This window comes from Lichenostomus cassidix, chromosome 4A (genome assembly GCF_008360975.1).
Source record: "Lichenostomus cassidix isolate B80296 chromosome 4A, HeHo_3.0, whole genome shotgun sequence".
In the NCBI taxonomy this organism is placed as follows: domain Eukaryota; kingdom Metazoa; phylum Chordata; class Aves; order Passeriformes; family Meliphagidae; genus Lichenostomus; species Lichenostomus cassidix.
Window position 1 is genome coordinate 14,833,556 of NC_139485.1, and position 19,912 is coordinate 14,853,467.

Sequence of the window (19,912 nt, forward strand, 5' to 3'; positions counted from 1 at the left end):
TTTTATGCAAATCAGCAGTGCGGGAGAGCAGCCAGGTGAGCTGTGCCTGCAGGATCCGTGTGGATGTGACCACATCGCCACCTGCCAGCCTGTGCCACCCAAGGCAGCCTGAGCTGCAGGGATTGTCTGAGCTTTGCTCCTGTATTCCTGGCTGCACCAGCCCGGGATGCACTCTGGCACCAAACCTTCTCCATCCCATGCCTTCCGGCTCTTTTTCGTGATTCCTGGGTTTGAATTAAATTTCAATCCTGTCCCTCAGCCGTGGTGCCACACTGAGAGCTGCCCAGGACACCTGGGCTGTCACTGTCACTGTCAGCACCAGAATTGCTCCTAAAGCCAACAATCATCAGCATTAACTTTTTCCAGTTTCCATCCACGTGGATTGGGGCTGAGGTCAGACACCACGGGATTTAGCTCTGGAGATTTTTAAGTTAGGAAAGGCTAAAGCATGGGATGAGAAGAGCACAAAGAGCTCACATTCAGCTCTAAAATTCAGCTTTAAAAAAGCCCCACAGCTCAACCCCCTTCACCTGAACTGAGCTGTGCCAGTGCCGGGTGTGCAGTGCCTTCACTGGACACAAATCCCTGTTTTGGGAAGGGACAACATCTCACTGCTCCTGGGACAGAGGGCTCCAAGTTCTGTACAAAATTCTTATCCTCCTGAAAAGACTCTCCATAAATAATAAGTTAATTTATACGGTAGGAACTGAAGAAATAGGGCTGAGTCGTGATATAGATTCAATTCTTGTTGCTCTGAACAGAACTGAACGTTCACAAGACCATAATAAACACAGAAACTGAGAAATTCATATAGGAAAAGGAGTTAGTTCACCTTTATTTCATTTCTCCATAGTCCCAAACTTGACAGACGTAGAAAAATATCCTTGAGTCAGTAGACAAATTTACCAATGCTAAATAGCCCTTTTCTCTGACCATCTGGGCCACCCTAAATACATTTGTACAAGCATTACTTCAGGGGGTTTCAATAAAAGGTTCTTCTAAACTAGAAACAATAAACTACAGAGGAAAAACTCGAGCTACCAAAGCATGCAGATGAAGGGATCTTCCAAAACTTCCAAAAAAAAAAAAAAATTAGGAAAGCAAACCAACCTTGAGATGCATTTGGAGGAGAAAACAAATTAGGACAATTCAGGGTAAAAATAATTAACTAAAGAGAAGTCAAAGCAAACTCTGTAAAGGATCTGTGGATAAGTTAAAATATCTATGGCACAACTTTTCACAAAAAAAAAAAAAATTAAGGCGAAGACCAACGTTTTATATAAAAATAGCTGAGCAGGCTTCTAAAGCAGGAAATCAGCATTTCCAATGATGACTCTGTTAATACAAGATTATAAATACCCTTTATATACACAGAAAACCAACTCAATACAAACGTCTGGACCTGATCTCTGTGCATCTGGCACTCCAAATGCCCAGAGCAGGTGTCCTGGACTGCAGTGGAGGTACTTCAGTTGAAGGTTTGTAGTAGTTCCTTTGCTACACATACTGATAGAAATCATAAAAATGCAATATAAATAGTGATTTTCAGAGAGAAACTCAGGAATACACTCAGGTTACAAAGCTTAAGGAATTGGCCCAGAGGGAAATGATGTAGGATTTAAAATCATCAATTCTCTTGTTTTTAGGCTAAGGAAAACATCCAGGTTATACAATAATATTGAAACTTTCAGAATATCTTTTTTTAAATGAAACCGATTTCTATAGTGACAATAAAGCAGAAATCACCGTGGCAGAAGATTCATTATTTCTTCATAAATACAGCAGTTTGTTTATTCGCCAAGATCATTTAGAAGTCTCATTATTATGGGCATTTTCATAAATTTTCAAGCCTAAAAGTTACCAGTTTTGCAAGGACATGAACAATAAACCATATTTGTATGGATGTATTTGACTAATTTTTCAGAAGTATGTTATTGATATACAGCAAGACATAAAAGTAAGAGCAAACGAAATATATTTTAGAAGAATTACATTAACATTTTCAAGTTAAAATACCTTTGTAGAGCCATTGGGATCAAGTTCAGTGTATCTGTGCACATTGTGAATCTGCATCTGTGTGTTCAAACACACTCAGTAATTCCAGAAATAACCCTAGAAATGATAAAATTCCTACTGGAGAAGACAATTTCCCCCCAGCACAACTCAGTGGATTTGCCAATGACTTTTTAAGGTGTATTTCACAGAATCTGCAGATAAAGCAGAAGCTCTTGTTTTTCACAGCATAGAAACCTTTTGGTTTATTGAAATTTTCTTGACTAAAACCCAGAACCTTCATGTCTGCCTCCTTGTGCCTCATTCCCTCCATCCCCCTTGTGCATCCTGCCATCCTTCCCCTGCATTCCAGGGAGAGAAATGTGATAGGGGAAATTCAAGGAACTCTTTTAAAATGAAACTTGAATACAAATGTGGTCTCAATCTCCATCTGACCTCAGTTTGCTACTGATCCATTTTCATTGAACACTTCCAAAGTGTTTCTACAAGGTGTCTATAAAGTTATGCCAAAAAAAGAGAAAACAACTGAAACAAAAATCTGAGGAGGTATTTATGAACTGTGATGTCTCAGAAAGCGTAAAATCCTTTTCCTTCCAGTGCTGAGATCACTGGCTGCTCACTCAGATTAATTATTCTGATGCACTGAGCAATCTTACAACAATCATTAATACCAGAATTAAGGATAATACCTATTTCTCACAGTAACTGCATCAAAATCAGCACAGCCACCCCATCATCCTTCAGCTTTAACATAAATATTTACTCCCATTAACATATGCTAAGCTTTTCTCCCTAACATCCCATAATTTCCTTTTCCATGGACTCACAAATACAGAAAAATAGCACTAAAATAAAACCAAAGTGAATGGCTCACACTCAGCTAAAACCAAGCACAAAACTGAAGGATGCATGTTGGGAATAATTTATTGCCTATAAAAGGTTAAAAAAAAAATCCTAAATTCACATTTTCTGTGTGGGTTTAAGGGGTGTCACATTTCAGAGGTAGAGTTGTGTAAAATGTAAAACAGAGCTGGAAAAGAGTTATTGACTTAGTTCAGTAACATGGGAACTGTCCCCAGAGCCAGAGCACTGACCTGAAGCGTTTTCCTTCCAGGAACATCCTTAAGCACCTCTTTCAGCACAGAGGATTTTCTCCTTGGTGGGAAAAGAATCCCCAAGCCCAAGGCTCTGCCCCATTTCTCTGTCACCTTCTGACCAAAGCAGCTGCTGCTTTTTAGAGCAATAAATACTCAGACTAAACCCCTGTTCTGCCATGGAAAACACCCATTTTGTAGTGCTGCTTTGCCTACTTTTTTCCTCAAACTTTCCAGATTTCCCATTTGGCCAATGTGGTAAAATGTACTTGACTAGAGAAACCAACACAAGGCAGCTCGTGTTCTCTGGTGAGCAGGTGGAGTTTCCTCCCTAACCTCCCCAAACTTTGCTCAGGCACTTCCCACCTGAGCTGGGAGATTTGGGGCAGAAGAGGCAGAATCTGGCCAGGTTCCAACCCTTCAGCCCCTGGGTCCCTGCTGGGCTGGGGGAGCTGGGCAGGGGGATGCAGGTAGGACATCAACTTGGGCTGGAACAAGTTGTGAATTATTCCCGTTCCAGGAATTCTGTGCTATTCCCTTCATGCATATTCTTGTCCCTCCTCACACCATCAGCACCTGAGACCAAGGCTGGGCTCTGTCCAGAATGCTGAGGGGAGGTCAGTGCTGGGCAGGAGTTTGTGCTCATGTTAGGAATACAGCAGTGCAGAGGTCCCCAATGGGAGAGCAAATCCATTTCCAGCACTGATTCCCATTCCCAAGGCAGGATGTTCATGCTGCAGCTTTGTTCCATGACTTAACCCCTCTGAGCCCAGCAGCACACACAGCTTCTCCCCTTGAACTCCACAAAGCTGCTGCCCAGTTCAAGGTGAAGACAGAACATGCCTTGCCTCACTCACAGGGCTGCAGAGCCCCCAAACCCCTCATTTCACACTTTTTATTGCCTTAGTGAAAAGAAATACTTGGAAAGATTAAAGTGCAGAGGTGCCTGCAGGGCTGGGCACTCCAGAAACCTCATAGTATGGTTCACCTGCTCAGGTACCTTTAAACCTGCCCCAAATTCACCTATTGGAGTATTTACTGTTTTACTGGAGTATTTCCTGTAATACTGGAATATTTCCTGTTACCATTACTCCTGTCAGACCTATGGATGTGACTGAAGCATTACCTGCAGGGAGAGGAAAGGAGGCAGAGCTGCAGGAAGGAGGGTTTTTAACCATCAACAAACTTTCCAGCATCAAAAAGAGCTCCCTGGGGAGAGCCTGTCCTGCCTCTGCTTCAAGTGTCTGTTCTGAGCTACCTTCCCACCTGGGTTTCTCCAGAAAGCCATCACTGATGCTCCCATGGATGCTTTAGGAATGAACAATGCCAAGGAAGTCACTGTTCATGGACAAAATGTGCAGAATGAGAAAACACCAACATGGCCACAGAAAGGTGATAAAACCATCAACATGTGGCCTTTCTGCTGCAGTGATAATTCACTGGAACAGAAAAGGGGCTGATTTCTGTCACCCTGAAAAGCACAGGATTAGCTTTATCTTCTGTAAAGGTTATGAAATGATGAGCTGCACTTAAGAGGTGTTTCTTACCATTCTATGGACAGAGGAAACACCCAGAACCCAAATCCACCCACACTGCTCTCCACCAACATTTAAATACCACTAATGCTAACAGTCATTAGATTTTTGTTGGAAAAAACACTGATATTGAAAGAAACCCCAGCCAAGGAGCTGCAAAGTATTTTCCTCCCCAGCATTTTGTTATTCAGGGGTGGAATTTAACCTCTTTTCCTGACTATCCTGTAGTGTTGTTAAATATCCCAGGCCATGGCAGCACCACTGCCTCGCTGTGTTTTGTGTCCCTACAAGAGAAAAGACCACAGAACATCCCCAGGGATGGGGGGGATGAGAGCAGCTCCTTTCAGCTGCACATCCAAGAGGATTCCAGCTTCCCAGAGAACAGGGACTGACATAATTGCTTGTATCTAGCAAACAGTTCATTCAAAATTCATTCCTTCGATTTGTTTGGGGATGAAATAGCAGCAAGACAGCAAAATATGAATCATCAATGGAAGTTTTTCTTGCGGGAAGGTGGATGATTTAATTGACCATGAAATTGAGAACTCCTGTTAAGAGTATCCTGCCTTCTGTCATGGGAGTTTAAGTGGAAGAAGCAGGAAAACAGGGTCCAAATAGTGGCAAATCACAGCACTATTTTTTCAATTTCGCAGAAAACAAGAGATTTCATTGTCAGTGGCACAAATTTCCTGTCTAGAGAGAACAGCAATAGAAACCATTGTTAGCCTGGCATAGAAAACCGTTTATAAATGAGTTGTTCAGAGTGAGGAGAATTCCAGCTCAGCTCTATCTTCCCTGTGCAGGACAGCAATGTGAGTTCTGCTCACAACACTTTCAGCTTTAATGCCTCAACTCACACACAGGCCCAGCAGCTTGGAATTCTGGGTTTACTCTGAGGAAGGGTAGCTCTGCTGGGAACTTACAGAACTGTGAGACTTTTGGTTTTTCAGAACACCTTTTGAAACTGTTCCTGCCCTTTCTGCAGCTGGTATTTAACAGTATTGCTAAAAGCTTCTCATGCCCAAGGACAGGAGACTAAAAACCTGAAATAACAGAGCTCACTACTGATACTAAACAAAAAGAGCTGTACAAGTGGTTAGGGAGGAACTGATCAGACTGAGAAAACCCTAAAACCCAAGTTAATCCCAGTATTAAGAAAAAAAAGGTGTTATTTCCCCAACACTGGATTTTCTGAGCTACACCTTGGATCTCCCACTGAAATGAAGGGGATTACTCACTGCATGAACAAGGATTCCTCAGAGTCAGTTATTATTTGGCATAAAATGGAAAGAGCGGGTTTTTTACCAGACTGAAGTATCTGTGTGGAAATGCTTGCTGAGGGATATCCAGGTTGGAATTGGAGCATCAATACCAGGAGCACCTGCAGCATCACCCAGAACCATCCTGGAGGAAAAGAGCTCCAAGACTGAGTCCAACCTTGGTCACCACTCTGCCAACTCAAGCATGGCATCACTGCCATAGCCAGACATTCCTAGGTTACAAACACCCCACTGCATCCATCTGAACAGCTCTGCACATCCATTCCACCAGGACAGTGAAGGGATTCAGTGCCAACAGCTCTGGGAAAGAAGGAATTCAGTTCAGCCCCTGCCTGCAGTCGAGATCACAGTTTAGAAATGGCACTTGCCAAAAAATCCACCAGGCAGGGCTTCAAACCAGATCTGCAAAAACCACTTCCAAACACTGGGAAACCTTTCAGGATGCAATGAAAGCTGTGGAATTCTGATTGGCTTGGTAAAATGGAGCAAAGTTTGTGGAAAAATATATAACCAAGATTTAAAATAACATGCAGAACTTCAGCATTCAGGCTTTGACAAATAAAAGCTGTGACTACAATCATTAAACCCTAGAGTGTAAACATCCAATCCCATTGCTACTGTAGTCAGAAGTTCTGTCCTGCAGCTATGAGGGTTCCCATTTCCACCTCATTTCTTCCAACACTTATCACTGCTTCTTTACATTAATAATTTATTGATGATAATTCAATTTTTTTCAGTTAGCCTTTCAAGGTTTTTTCAGCTATTTTGGTCAGAAAAATGGAAGATTTAACAATCTCAAGTCAAAAAATGAAAAACACTTCAGTTTAATTTCAGGTTTTCAAGCACAACTCAGAGAAAGCCCGTTATTCTATTTGGATCCCCAATTTTTAGTCCACCTACCTGAGTAAAAATGGGGAAAATATAATAAACAGGCCTGGTGAGCAGGTGACGCTGAAGAATTCGCTGTGTGTCACACATTTGTTTTCCACTCTTGCATCCCTGCTCAAAAACACTTTGCTACAGAGCCAGAGTTATTCTGGAGAGTCAGAAGTTAATCCTAACCAAGGCCAAGCTGCTCCAAGTGAACCCTTCCTTCCCTCACCCAGTTCTTTGATTTCCCAAACCCAACATTCCGAATCCCTTGGCAGTGAGGAGCCACAGCCACCCTTCAGCACAGCTCCTCCACCTTGGGCTGAGGAACACGGCAGAGCAAAAGCCTCTCTCCTGAACCCTGTACCTCCCGTGGGCTTGGTGTTCTGTCACTTCCAAAAAAAACCAAATCACAAACTGTCTGAGGCATTTTTCTCCGACAGGGATGAGAGGCTGAATGAGGTATCGTCGGGTTCGGGGGATGTGTGGTTGAAATCCATTTCTTCAAGTTCAGGAGGTAAGTCTGAAAGCAGGGCCTACAAGGGAAAGAACATATATAATATATAGTATATACACTATCAGGTGTGTTTTTTATGTCAGCAGTCAAATCTGCTTTAAACGAAGTGAAAAAATTGAGGTTTTCAATCTTAATTTGAGCCTCTGGAATAAACCCAAGGGAAGGACACAACACAAAAGGACAAATACCTTCTGATATTAAACCTGCTCCAGGATTTACCTGCTGCTGTTCTTTATCATCTGATTTAATTGCAAGTATCAAACTCCGGGTAAACGTCTGCAGTTCAAAATATTTCTGTTTGTGAGTCTCCAGCTGACTCTCGATGAACCTGACTTCTTCATTCTGGGGGGAAATCAGAGAGCTCTGGGAATTATCACAGAACCATGGAATTCCTGAGGTTGGAAAAGCCCTCTAAGATGGAGTCCAACCATTCCCCAGCACTGACCATGTCCCCAAGTGCCACATGTCTGTTAAATCCCTCCGGGGATGGGGACAGGACCAACCTAAACACATCTGGGTAAAACCACATTTTTTTAGTGACAATGACACCCAAAGCCCAGATCTCCTCCTAGAAAAGATCAGGGGACTGTGAGCAGAAACAGCAAATAAATTCCATTATTGCAGCAGGAAGCTTGACACAAAAAAAAACAGGGAAAGGGACTTGGAAATTCCTCAAAGCTACCACAAAGTAAAAGATAACATCCTGCAGTGCAGCTGGGTTTGACATGGATCAAGTGTCAGCTCACCAAGCTCCTCAGCATCCCTGGGGTTACAGAATAAACAGGAATATCACAGAGTGACAGAAGGGTTTGGAAAGGACCTTAAAGATCATTTAGTTCCAACCTCCAAAGAGTTGTTTATGGAGCTGGAACTGCATGTAATATACTACAGAATGAGGAAATATCAATCATTTGTATGCTTTGGCTAAAAAGGCATTTTCCCAATCTATACATGAAATTTCCCAATAAAAAATTCAGATTTGATAAGTATTTCTGTTTACTCCAAGTATCTCTTTTCCTTCAAACTTGTTGGTATGTAGGATCAAAATGTTGACCAGTGCAGAGCTAAAATTCATTTTCTCTGGTTATTCACCTTTGCAAAGATCATGGAAGTCAAACTGTTTATTTAGGTTACAAGAGTAAAGGCATTGCTCATTTTTGCAGAAGGGCTCTTCTGCAATAGAAGAAATAACAGCACCAAATCATGAGAGAATAATGAAAAAAATATGATATTCATGCTCACACTTTCTAGACTGGCTGGAATTCAGCTTTAGTTGACATGAGAAGCTGAGACTATGTAATACACTAAAGGTTTGTAACAAACCTTTAAAAATCGTTGTGTTTTTGTTGGTCTTTTCCCAGAAAATACACATTTTTTTCAGTGGATACACTGCTCACCACATTGTTCCAGGTGATAACAGCTCTGGGAATGAAAGAGGAATATTTGGGCTGCGATTCTGAGGCTTCCATAAAAATTAGCAGAGTTCTTCCCAATGGAAACTTAGCTGTTGCCTGTTTAGCACTGGATTTTGCCCAGCCCAGGAAGAATTCAGATTTAGGCAGAAAACTCAGGGACTAATCAGTGCTGTCAAATAACAGCCCTGGCTCTGCAGGGCACTGTCACAACAAGCCTTTCTCTGTGCTGACAGGTGACATTAAGAAAAGGTCATTCCCTCTCCTGATTCATTCTCCACTGCCCTTCCCAGGAAAATGCTGCTGGAAGGAGGAATTTTTGTTCTGAAGAGATGATCTGTTTATTATTTTGGTAATTGATTCCTGTCATGAGAACAGACCTGGTTTCTCAGGGAAAAAAAATCAGCAATGGAGGTAAAAACTCAAGGAAACATGGAATTGTGGCAACTCCTGGGAGAGCAGCAACACACACAACCCTCAGCCTTTGGCACAGACAGGAGCTGTCAGGATCCAGCTGCTTTTCCTCCCTCCCACAACCTGTCCCTCCATGTCCTGGGGAACGACTTCTCCTCAGATCCCCCCACTTCATCAGAGGATTCCAGCTGCTCAGTCCCTTCCAGGGCTGGCAGCTGTAGGACAAGTGTCACAGCATTCCAAGGATCAGTTCTGGTGCAGTGGCTCCACAAATCCCTTTGTTGGGACACACAGGGGGAGCTGCAGCTCTGTAGAAATGGGGTTTTCCTGCCTCTGTTTGGGTTGAAACATGGATAATGTGGCTGGAGGTGGATGATGTGCACACCAGGAAAACAGCAGAGGAGCTGCAGGATCCCACAAGCCTTTGCTGAATTCCTTACAGATGCACCCCCTGAAACCCCTGGGGATTATCCTGCTGTCCCTGACACAGCCCAATCACTCACCTTGTAATCCAAAAGAGAACTCATCTGATCCACTTCAGAATTGCTGATCAGATCACTCTCTTCATCATCTAAAATTTCTATTTTCTGAAACAGAAGCAAACGGTTCATTCTGGAGATTCCAGCAGACAGAGGAGACAAGCAAAGGAGGATCTGCATCCCAAAGGGGCAGGAAGGAGGAAGGATGGAGGATGAAGGGAAGAGAACTCAGTGCTGGCTGCTGAGCAATCCTGAGCCATGCAGCCCCCATTAGATGGCAATCATGCACCTCAGCCAGGAGATCCAGGGGGAATCCAGCAGAGCTGCTGCCATGGAGACCTGAGCTGTTTACAGAGGAGCTCCCTGGCCCCAGCTTTTTGGCTTTGAGCTGCACAGTTATCCCCTCACAGCCCCTGCTCTGCTCTGCTCTGCTCTGCTCTGCTGCTCAAAGGAGGGGCTGGAAGTTTATCCCTCTGGAGCACAGCAGCCATCATGGCAAGTCTGACCTACTTCTGGCATAAAGAAATCAAGTTCTCCTTTGGCCTTCCCTGGCCACAATGCAAGTGAAATGCCCTAAGTGATCTAAAGGACACCTCCAAATGCATAAAGATGGACATTTTCACCTAATTCACAAAAATTTGGGGAGCTTTCTATACCAGGTTTCTCAAGATACCTAAAGCACAGTATTAAGGCCAAGCTTAACACTGATTAAAACTTAGAACTACGTCCCAAGTTTTTTTTTTTACTGTTTTTGTTTTGACAGTTGTAAACATTTATGAGCCTGTCAACAGTAAGTTAAAGGAATTTTACTATTTTTTAGGCCAGTGTTTAACCCAGTGCAGGGAAGGACTCCCATTGACCCAATCCATGTTCATGGATCATTCCTGAGGTGTTAATTCAGAGGTTTTTCCTGCAGCACCAGAATTTTCTCCGAGATCATTGAGGAGAAATCCTTCCAGAGGAGTTCCCAGCTCTCCCTGGCAAGGAGGATAAAGCTCATTTCCCGTGCTCCAGTGTCTGACAGCCCAGCTGAAGTGACAGCAGCTCAGAGGTTTGATGTCCCCGAGTTCTGCTGCTCCATCAGACCCTCAGTAACACTGTGATTCAAATATTTTTGGTTTTAGACTCAGCTTGAGGAAAGAGTCTCTAAGGAACTGCCAAACATTCACACTCTCTTTCTTAGACACACATTTTAAGATAGGAGGGGAAAGAACAAATTAGAATTTCAAATAGGAAATCTGTATCTCTAATGCAAATCCAGTGTATTTTAGTCCTATTTTAAGTGCATTTTTTAAAAGTTTTGTTACACTGTTTTCAGAACAAAGTATGAAGAAACTCTTCTTTGGTTTTGTTCTATGATTATATCAAATGACATAATCTGGGGTTCAGGTAGATTGGGGAGTTGAGTCTCTTGGCCACTGTCTCTGCAAACCATTTCTACCGAAGGTTTTAAGGTTTTTTTCTGCTGTGTTTTATAATTTTTAGTACAGTTTTAATGCTCAAATAGGAAGGACTTTTAATACACACAACTGAAGTTGTCACCTTGTGAAAAACAAAGGTGCTGGACAACAAACTCAACATTAATTAAGGAGTTATTAATGAACTGGTGAAAAAGGAAAGGTATACATACCACATTATCAGTGGAAACTGGATTCTGGTCATCATCTTTGTGGCCAATTTCTTCATTTTGAAGAGCTTCATTTGTCTCTTCTGCAGAAATAAATTGGTTTTGTCAGATTTCATTCCAATTTTATGCTGAAGGACCACTAATGGTGTTTATCACTAAATGTCACAGCTGCTAAATCCAACAGCAAAGTCATGGTATCAATGTCTATTCATAAAACAGAGTATCTGCCTTATTAAAAAGACATCTTGTCACAAGTATTTCAGGCCAACATCAAAGCAATTGCAGCCTGAAACAACAACAAAACTATCAGTTCTTCTCTGGACAAAACCTTCCCATTTTTAGGTTCAGGCTGGAATATTCAAAGACGATGACGAGTTTCACATCAGAGGTGTGCAGAAGTTGGGTTTTTTAAATTAAAATAAATTCCTACACGAAAATTCCTGCATTCCCAAAATTCTGGGGTACCTATCTAAATCCCACCTCCCCCTTGCAGACATTGATGGGTTTTGAACCAAAAACTGCTCAGACTGTGTCCTTCTTGTATGACAAACGTTTATCCCTAGTGAATTTAAAGTGCTTTTTTATGTACAAACACTTGAAAACAGAGCAGATTTTACCCTGATATTTCAACCACAAGGATGAGATGATTCCATTGACCTTAAAGGCCAATGAGGAAATACAACCCAAAAAAAGACAAATCTATTTACCCCTAAAATTGAAGTTTGTTCCTCATATTTACTTGACTTCTCCACATTAAAATATAAATATATTATACATATGAAATATAAAGAGGAAAAGAGGGAAGGGGCAGCAAGGTTCAGGTGGGACACTGGGAGGGACAGGCAGGTGATGATTCCAGGTCTGTCACCTCCACACAAACACAGGGATAACAGGATTTCCCTGGGATTACCAACGCTGCCCAAGACAGGGTCATATTTAGGTCAGATCATACACAGACAGTTAATGGTTTTAAACAACTTTCCTACCCTAACGGCCTCCACTAAGTGTGGACACAATTAACACACAATTAAAAAAGGTGAGGCAATATGAGAGCTTTAATGCTCCATTTTGCATCAGAGCCTAGCTTATTTTTTTGTATTTTCCCACTACATTTTAAAAGCAGGAGCCATCGACATTGTCACTCTAATTAGGTGACCAAAAATTGCTTTTTTCTGTCTTTCAGAGTGTTTTTTTGGCTGTTGTGGCTTTGGTTTTTTAATGAATTAGGACCAAAAGTTACAGTTCTCAAACATTAAAACAATTCCCTATCGGTGACTGAACGCAACCCATGAGTATTGGGGGAAATATTTTCCAGGAAGTTCAAAACTAGCTGAGCTGCAGCAGTGAAAGCTCCTCCTTTGAACTGGAGAAATGAATAGAAATAATTGTTGTGGGAGAATAAAGGAATGAAAGTGGGATTCCTGGATGCTGTGGAAATCCTCTCATTTCCTTGCACTTCCTTAAGCTTTGACACTAATAATCCACCCCGAGTGCTCAGCCTCACCTTGTTTGATGAAAGCCTTGCTCAATAAACATGGAGTTATTTCTCACTTGAACTACAGGCACTTCAGACTCTTCCCCTGTCCCCATTTTCTTTCAAGCAGATCTGACTTAAATCAGCTCCTTCCACACCTCAGGCAAATCAAGGACTCTGAGATTCCTCATCTCACTTGCCTTTCAATCACTTGACCCATTTCTTTATCATCTCATTCCCTCTACAGTCAGTATGACAAAGCTCTCCCAAACTCATTCCCAGCCGCTCTCCACTCCCCTGGCTCTTCCCTTTAAATTGTTCTGCTGAAATGACAGCATCAAGCCTGGCACATTGAGCTGCAGCAGCAGCAGGCCCGAGGTCAGACTTTCTTTTAGTTTGGAGAGCAAAGGCTTCATTGATCTCCTGTAAGCAGAAGCACTGGGAGCAATTAGTGAGCGGGGGATGTGCCAGGCAGCTCATCCTGCCACAGCTCATGGACTGGAGGGGCAGGGAGACATCGATCCCATGTGCTCCTGGGAGGGAAAGGGGAATGAAGTTGAAGGCACTTCTCACTCCAGAGCCTGCAGTTTACAGAGGACAAGCCCCTGTGTGTGCAGCTCCAAGGCTCCTGAGCTGTGCCCTGCTCCTGGCTTTGATCTGCTGGGTTGTTTGCCTGTCAGAGAGAGCAGCAGGAGGCCTGGGCAGCTCCTTGTTCCAGCGTGAGCTGAGAGGTTCCCTGCCAGGAGAGCAGGGAATGCACAGCTCTGCTCAGTCACAGCAGGCAGCTCCACACCCACCAGTGCCTGGGGTGACTCAGGATCACAGCGAGGGAGCCATGGAATCACAGCATGGCTTGGGATGGAAGGAACCTCAAAGCTCATCCCATTCCACCCCCTGCCACGGCAGGGACACCTTCCACAGACCAGGCTGCTCCAAGCCCTGTCCAGCCTGGCCTTGGACACTTCCAGGGATGAGGTGTCAAATGGAATGGCCATTCCAGCTGGCTGGGAAGAACTGAGCAGTTAGCAGAGAGCATTTTGTAAACCTGGCTTCCCTGGGAAGTGAGGCTTCTCCACCTGTACTGTCTGCCCAGCTCTCACTTGCACCAGCAAAACATGAACTTGTGATTTCATTTCAGATGAATCTGGCAGAAATGGGGCTCTAATGACCAAAGGTTTCTCCAATCTTTGTATAACAAACCCAACAAAACTCAGAGACACAGAGGTAGAAGAAAGAGACCAAACAGTACCTTCAGCCCAGGCGGGGTGGAGCACTTGTGACTCTGTCAGACGTTTTTGAATGTGTACAACAGAATCCAAAGCATGCACACTGCACGAAATTGAAAATATAGGCACAGTAGTAACTGCATTCCAAATACCTTGTGAGCTTCCTTCAGATAAGCAGATTGATACTTCATCATTCCTATCATTATCATCCCCCACTTCAGTAGCAGTTTCCTCTCCTGGATTAAGTGCTGATTTAGAAACAAATTCAGATTGATCAGAGAAATCAGCAGGACCTCCTCTAGGGGGTGGGACCTCAATCCCCATTAAACGATATTTCCGTCTTCGATTCCCAATCCAAGTCTTGTAAGAGAAATAAACATGAATGATATCAGAAACTATAACAAAAGCAACAGGCCCCCAACCAAGTGACATCAGCATATCTGGACTACAGGAAGGAGGGTGCAGAGAGCAGTTCAGGGAGATGATTATTCCCCAGTATTTGACCCTCATGAGGCTGCTTCCCAAAATCCTGTGTCCAGGTTCAGTTTTCCAATGCAAACAGGAAGGTGCACAGCAAAAGGAAAAGAAGCAATAGGCACAAGTGGCAACAGGAAGGTTCTGAATGGAATTGAGAAAAAAAAAAAGAAAAAGAAAAAAATAATGCTTTACAGTGAGGCAGAGGGACAATGCATCCATAGGAGCCTTGGCACCTCCAGCCTTGGAGGTACTCAACATTTTACTGGACAACATCTGAGAAACCTGACTTGATTCCAAAGTCAATCCTGCTCTAAATAAAGAGGACTAGGTGACTTTGTAAGGTCTCTCCCCATCTACATTATTCAAAAAATTTAAGAGAAGATCTCTGATCCAGGTTCTCCTACTCTGCAAGTTCCATAAGAGGACTGAAGCATCCAATGACCCAAACATCCCCCTTGTTCTAGGATTTCCCCCAGCACAGACAGATCTGCACCACTCCCCTGGGAGGACAGAATGGGACTTGGCAAATAAAGCTCAGAGCAGCTCATCCTTCAGTCCCCTTTGGCTGAAGACAAGGCTGTGAGAAAAGTTGTTTGCAGTGAGGGTAGAGGAGCACACTGGGAACAGTCTGGGAGACAAAACTGGCCCAGGGAACCTAGAAACCCAGGCATGGTGAGGTGGATGGATGCTTTTTCATCTTGAAACTGAGTTTCAAAGGAGAAAAAAAAGACCCACATTCCATCTTCTCCAAGTGGATCTGTACACCTGGCCATGAATTTGCTTTCTCTGATGAAGAAATGTCTGCACCAAAAATGATTCAATACTCAGAGTTTAACACGATATAGTAAGGATTGTCTGCACCTCTTCACCTCCCAAGGCTCTCCCTTCCCTTGTGTCACTCAGGCTTTCAACTTCTCAGCTCAGCTCTGCTCAACAGCCCCTGCACCCCAGACCCTTCCTTCCATCCAAGTCAGCTCTCCACTGGCACCCAAAAATCCTTCCCAGAGCCACAAATTCTTTACCAACTGCTATTGCCATTCTTCTTGGGCTGGTTCTTGTCCCCCTTCCACACCATCTACACCCCCAGAAACAGAAGCAGCAGTCCCTGGGTTTGAAAACATGATCAGGCCACGGCAAAATGCACATCCTTTCCATCAGGTCTCTGTTCCAACTGAGTTTCCCAAGACATTAAAATATTACAGGATTTTCTTCTTTAAAGACACACTAAACATCACTCTGGCCTTATTTCAGAAATAACTGCCCTGCTCTTCTTCCTAGGTTTCTGATATATAACAGGAAAAAGTTGAGTAAAAAACTTTTTGCTTCTAATACCTTGATTACCAGAGAGAAAAAACAGAGAAATATTAACAGCAGTCTGAACTACTAAACACAGTTTCATGCTGTGCCAGCCTTGGAAAAAAAACCCTTTTAAAGCTGCATCTCTAACAAGCTAAAAGATTACATGCTGAACACTATTTTTAGCAAATCATTTTTGTTGGCTGATATTTGCTTTCCCAGCTTGCTGATTTTCCTCTTTGAAGAATGCACAACAGGTATGCAGAGCTACCTAGATCATTTTTTGTATTACCAACAGTTTGGGGGAAGAAAGAAAAGAGAGATCTGGGTCTCTTTTTTCCAAGCAGTGTATTGCTATTCTTTAAATTTTTCCATCACCTTATGACGGTAATAAACAGTGCTAACAAAATTTAAAATTGAATCTGCCTCTTTTTTAAGTAAAAAAGGCACTTGGGAAAAGGAGATCTTTTTACAGACTTTTCAAAGCAGAAAATCTTTCATTCAACATACTGAGAATGTCAGAGAAGATGGATGTATTTTTATAGTGCCTCAAATTAAATGGGGAAGAGAAGGTTCCACATCCTTGTGCTCTGCTGAACAGAGAACATTCTGGAACAGCACAACGGTGAGGGCAAGAGCAGACTGGAATTTCCATGTACCAAATCAGTTTGGGAGTTCTTTCCCTAAAATACTCTCTCTTTAAAAACTTCCAGCAAGGTCTGTGAAGTGCAATGGGATGATCTGTGTGTCTGTTGTGGTGCAGGTGTGCCAGAGCCTTACAGGGCAATCCCAATCTCTGCCCTGAGGACAGAAACATCCCAGCAGCTGGGAAGGTTTGAACAGAACTTCAGTGTCACCCCACGTGTGCCAGGAAGGGGACAAACCAAGGGAGCCTGGGTGTCACTGTGCTGTCCATGAGGTGTGTGCTGCCCAGGAGATTCTGTCATGGGGAACAGCTTCACCTTTCAGAGAGCAAAGTGAAGTCCTTGGAAAACAGGGAGCAGCTTTGCTCTCCACAGGGAAAAGAATGATTCTCTTCAGCCTCCTAAAGTACAATTGAGTTTTTTAGAATTCATGTGTGCTCCCAAAAACAAATAACCAGATTTGTGCTCAACCCTAAAAGCAGCTTTGGAGCCATTTGGATGCACTAACCCCAAAGGTCTCCACAACAGGAGAGTTTCAGCAAGGGCTCCTAGCTCTGCTTCGGCAGCAGTGTCAGGAATTTAGGAGAGAGGTGGACGAGGAGGATGAAGCCTGAAAGGAATAATCCCAATTGTCATGAGGGAAAGGAAGGCTCCAGTCCTTGTATGACTGCAAAGAAGTTGGACAATTTCCTGAGGCTGGAGAGAGAATGAGCCCCCCAGAGCTGCAGGGGGATGCTGAGTGTTTGCTCGTCTAGGACACAGTGGAAACAACTTCCCAGCCTCGGGGAGAGATGATGTGCAGTGGTTTTTGGGAGTTAGGTTATCTCTAGCACACCTGTGCCTTCCTCAGCCACACCTACAGGGACCATCAAACTGAAGTGACACAGAATTCCTCCATCACACCTAAACCTGCCCTCAAGACAGTCTTGTAAAATATTTTTTCTTCCTATTTTGGAGCAATTTCTTTCACACAATTTTCCCTATAAGCATGAATGAGAGGTATTTCCCCTGTATCTTTAGAAAAGCCTTTTTTTTGGTATCTTAATAGCAATATAAATAGTACCTTTCAGTCTTCTAGGATCTCCCTAGAAGATGTAACACTTTTACTTAAAATCTTACTCAAGAGAATGTCAAACAGCTCGTAGTGCTGCTTCTGCTGATGATCAATAAGACTCTTACCTGAGGGCTTTTACTAAATATAGACTGCAGAAAGAGCAGGAGAGCACTTCCCAACATGGCCATTCATTATGTAATACGTGAAATCTATTTCAAGCTTCCTCATGAAATTTTTAAAGCCTTTCATCTGTCCTATTTCTGCTCCTGCGACTAGATAAGGGAAGACTCCGGATTTCTTACCCGCACTATTTCACAGTCAACATTTAATTCTGCAGCCACAGCTTCAATTTTCTCTCTGCAGACTGAGCCCAGGCTGGTCATGCCATTGTCCCAGTATTTCTTTAGGGTAGCTAAGTCTCGGTCACTAAATTGTGTGCGGTCCTGTAACTGCAAGATAAAAAAAAAAATACTGTTAGATTGAAAAAAAATCTGCTTATCCTGAGCATTCATGTCCACAGGTCTCCCATACAGTAACACACACGTTGTACTGTCTCCATGGCTCTTCTTCTAACTATCCCTTAAAAATTTAATTTTTTTATATTTCATTTTTTTATCCAGGGCACTTCAGAGTTCCCTGGGATTTGCTCTAAAGGTAGTGGCAGTGTTAACACAAGTTTAAAGCACTTCAGCTTTGTTTCAACTCCACCTGATTTCTTCTGTAATTTGTTTTATCTCATTCTGTAAGGCTTTACTGAAAATAACTTTTTTCCCCCTTCTGCTGTTTACTCTCTCCACCCAATTTATGCAAATCACTCCTTAAAGGCTTTTCAAGTTTCTCACCCTCCCCCCTTGAAGTTCTTTTATCTTACTGCAAACTACAATACATGCATAATTCAAAGGATTCTGACTTCCTAAAGGGAATACTTTAATGTTTATTTGGTGAGCTTGAGTTTAAATTGGTTCCACTGTTTATCTGTGAGTTCCCAAACTCTTCGTCTACATTTATCAAAATATGTGATAGTGGATCAGTGATAAAAGAAGTTACACTGAAGAAGAATTCCTAAACATCCTACCACTGTCTGAACTGGTGTGAGCACAGAGTGTATTTCTCTAGTAGAGCTTCCAAACTTCATCAAAAGCTTTTCACTCAGAGTTTTATCTAAAATCTACAGATTCTTTACACCAACCCATGTTTTCCACTTCTCCTGCTATTCAGAGTACAGAAAATCAGCCACAAAGTTTGCACTGGTAACTTGTAGCCCATGTGCCACATTTGCCATTATTTCAGTGGTTGAACTGTGTTCATGATCTCAATAGCTGAATTCTGTGTTTGCTCATTTAAAAGCCGTTAAAAGTTAGAGAGAAATAATTTAAAGCAAAATAAAAAGAGATTTTGCAGAAATAGGATCATTTGACAATCTTGTACAATTTCCAGTTCTAGCTTTTGTTAATCTTCAGAATACTGTAATTGTTGCAATTTTCTTCTTTTAAGAATGATTATTTCCTAAAGTGTGAGAAGCACTCCTCAATGTATGAACACAAAATAGGGGCATCAAACCTTTGTCTTCTCAAAGGAATCCCAGTAAAAAAGATGCACCAGATACATTCCAATATGGTCTGGCTGGACTTGCTGACCTTAGAGGTCTTTTCCAACCATAATGAACCCATGATTAATTAAGTTCTACCAGGCACTCCGAGTTTTTCTAGGCTATCATTTCATCATGCCAGTCTGGAATTAGAGGGGATGTTGCCTTCCTGCCCATCCCATGGTTGGTGGTATCAGGGCACAGCAATTCCCTGGACACCCTGGAGCCTTTCTGCTCCCACACAGCCCAGCACAGGAGATGCTCCCGGGCACAATGCCCCAGGCCATGTTCATCCCAAAGGAATCTACTGAAGGCTGCTCCAGGCTGGGCAAGGTGCAGCTCCAGAACCAGGCAAAGCCAATCCCCAGTGCCCGTTTGCCCGGAGCTGCTGCTGCTCTCCCTGCACGCCTGACCTGAGCTCCTCCTGCCTCCAAGCCACGTTCATGGAGCAAAAGTACAGCTATCTCCTGGATCTCTGCAGCAAGAACTCCTTTTATAGCTGCTGGCAAAATACACTGGGACTTGGGAAAGGCTGTGCTCTGCGGCAGCCCAGCACAGAGGAGAGGGAAGGCAGAGAGGAGTGACAGCAATGCTCAGACTGCACAGAAAATCAAGGTACTCTGGCCTATCCCACAATCCTCACTGCTCAGGGCAATCTCACCTGCTGAAGGACAGTGAGTGTTTTTTAAACATAAATAAATAACATTGGCTGCTGGAAAAAGCAGAGTTTAGGAAAACCACATGGCCTTTAAAATTTTGCCTTTAAAAGCAGTGTCATTTTTTCCATTTTAGGTGGATAGATGTTAATTCTGATGATCTACTACAAACGTTTCAATAAAAATCTTACTAGATACATCACTATTCAACGGTTTTCACCTCAGAACTGCTGTATAATTATTCTAATGTAACTTT

The 19,912-nt window shown here is 42.9% G+C and overlaps 1 protein-coding gene across 3 annotated transcripts in view; it reads right to left on the reverse strand.

Annotated features, from left to right (window-relative positions):
* Positions 1 to 811: 811 nt before the first annotated feature.
* HDX (highly divergent homeobox) overlaps positions 812 to 19,912 on the reverse strand; it is a 40,078-nt gene continuing 20,977 nt past the window's right edge. For all 3 annotated transcript variants that reach the window (XM_085060688.1, XM_085060689.1, XM_085060687.1), the window contains 6 exons: positions 17,715 to 17,861; positions 14,094 to 14,301; positions 11,245 to 11,324; positions 9,639 to 9,722; positions 7,529 to 7,651; positions 812 to 7,328 (listed from right to left, as the gene is read on the reverse strand). In XM_085060688.1, the coding sequence (XP_084916814.1) occupies positions 7,203 to 7,328; positions 7,529 to 7,651; positions 9,639 to 9,722; positions 11,245 to 11,324; positions 14,094 to 14,301; positions 17,715 to 17,861 (768 nt within the window). In that variant the 3' untranslated portion in view covers positions 812 to 7,202. The remainder of the gene's footprint in view (positions 7,329 to 7,528; positions 7,652 to 9,638; positions 9,723 to 11,244; positions 11,325 to 14,093; positions 14,302 to 17,714; positions 17,862 to 19,912) is intronic.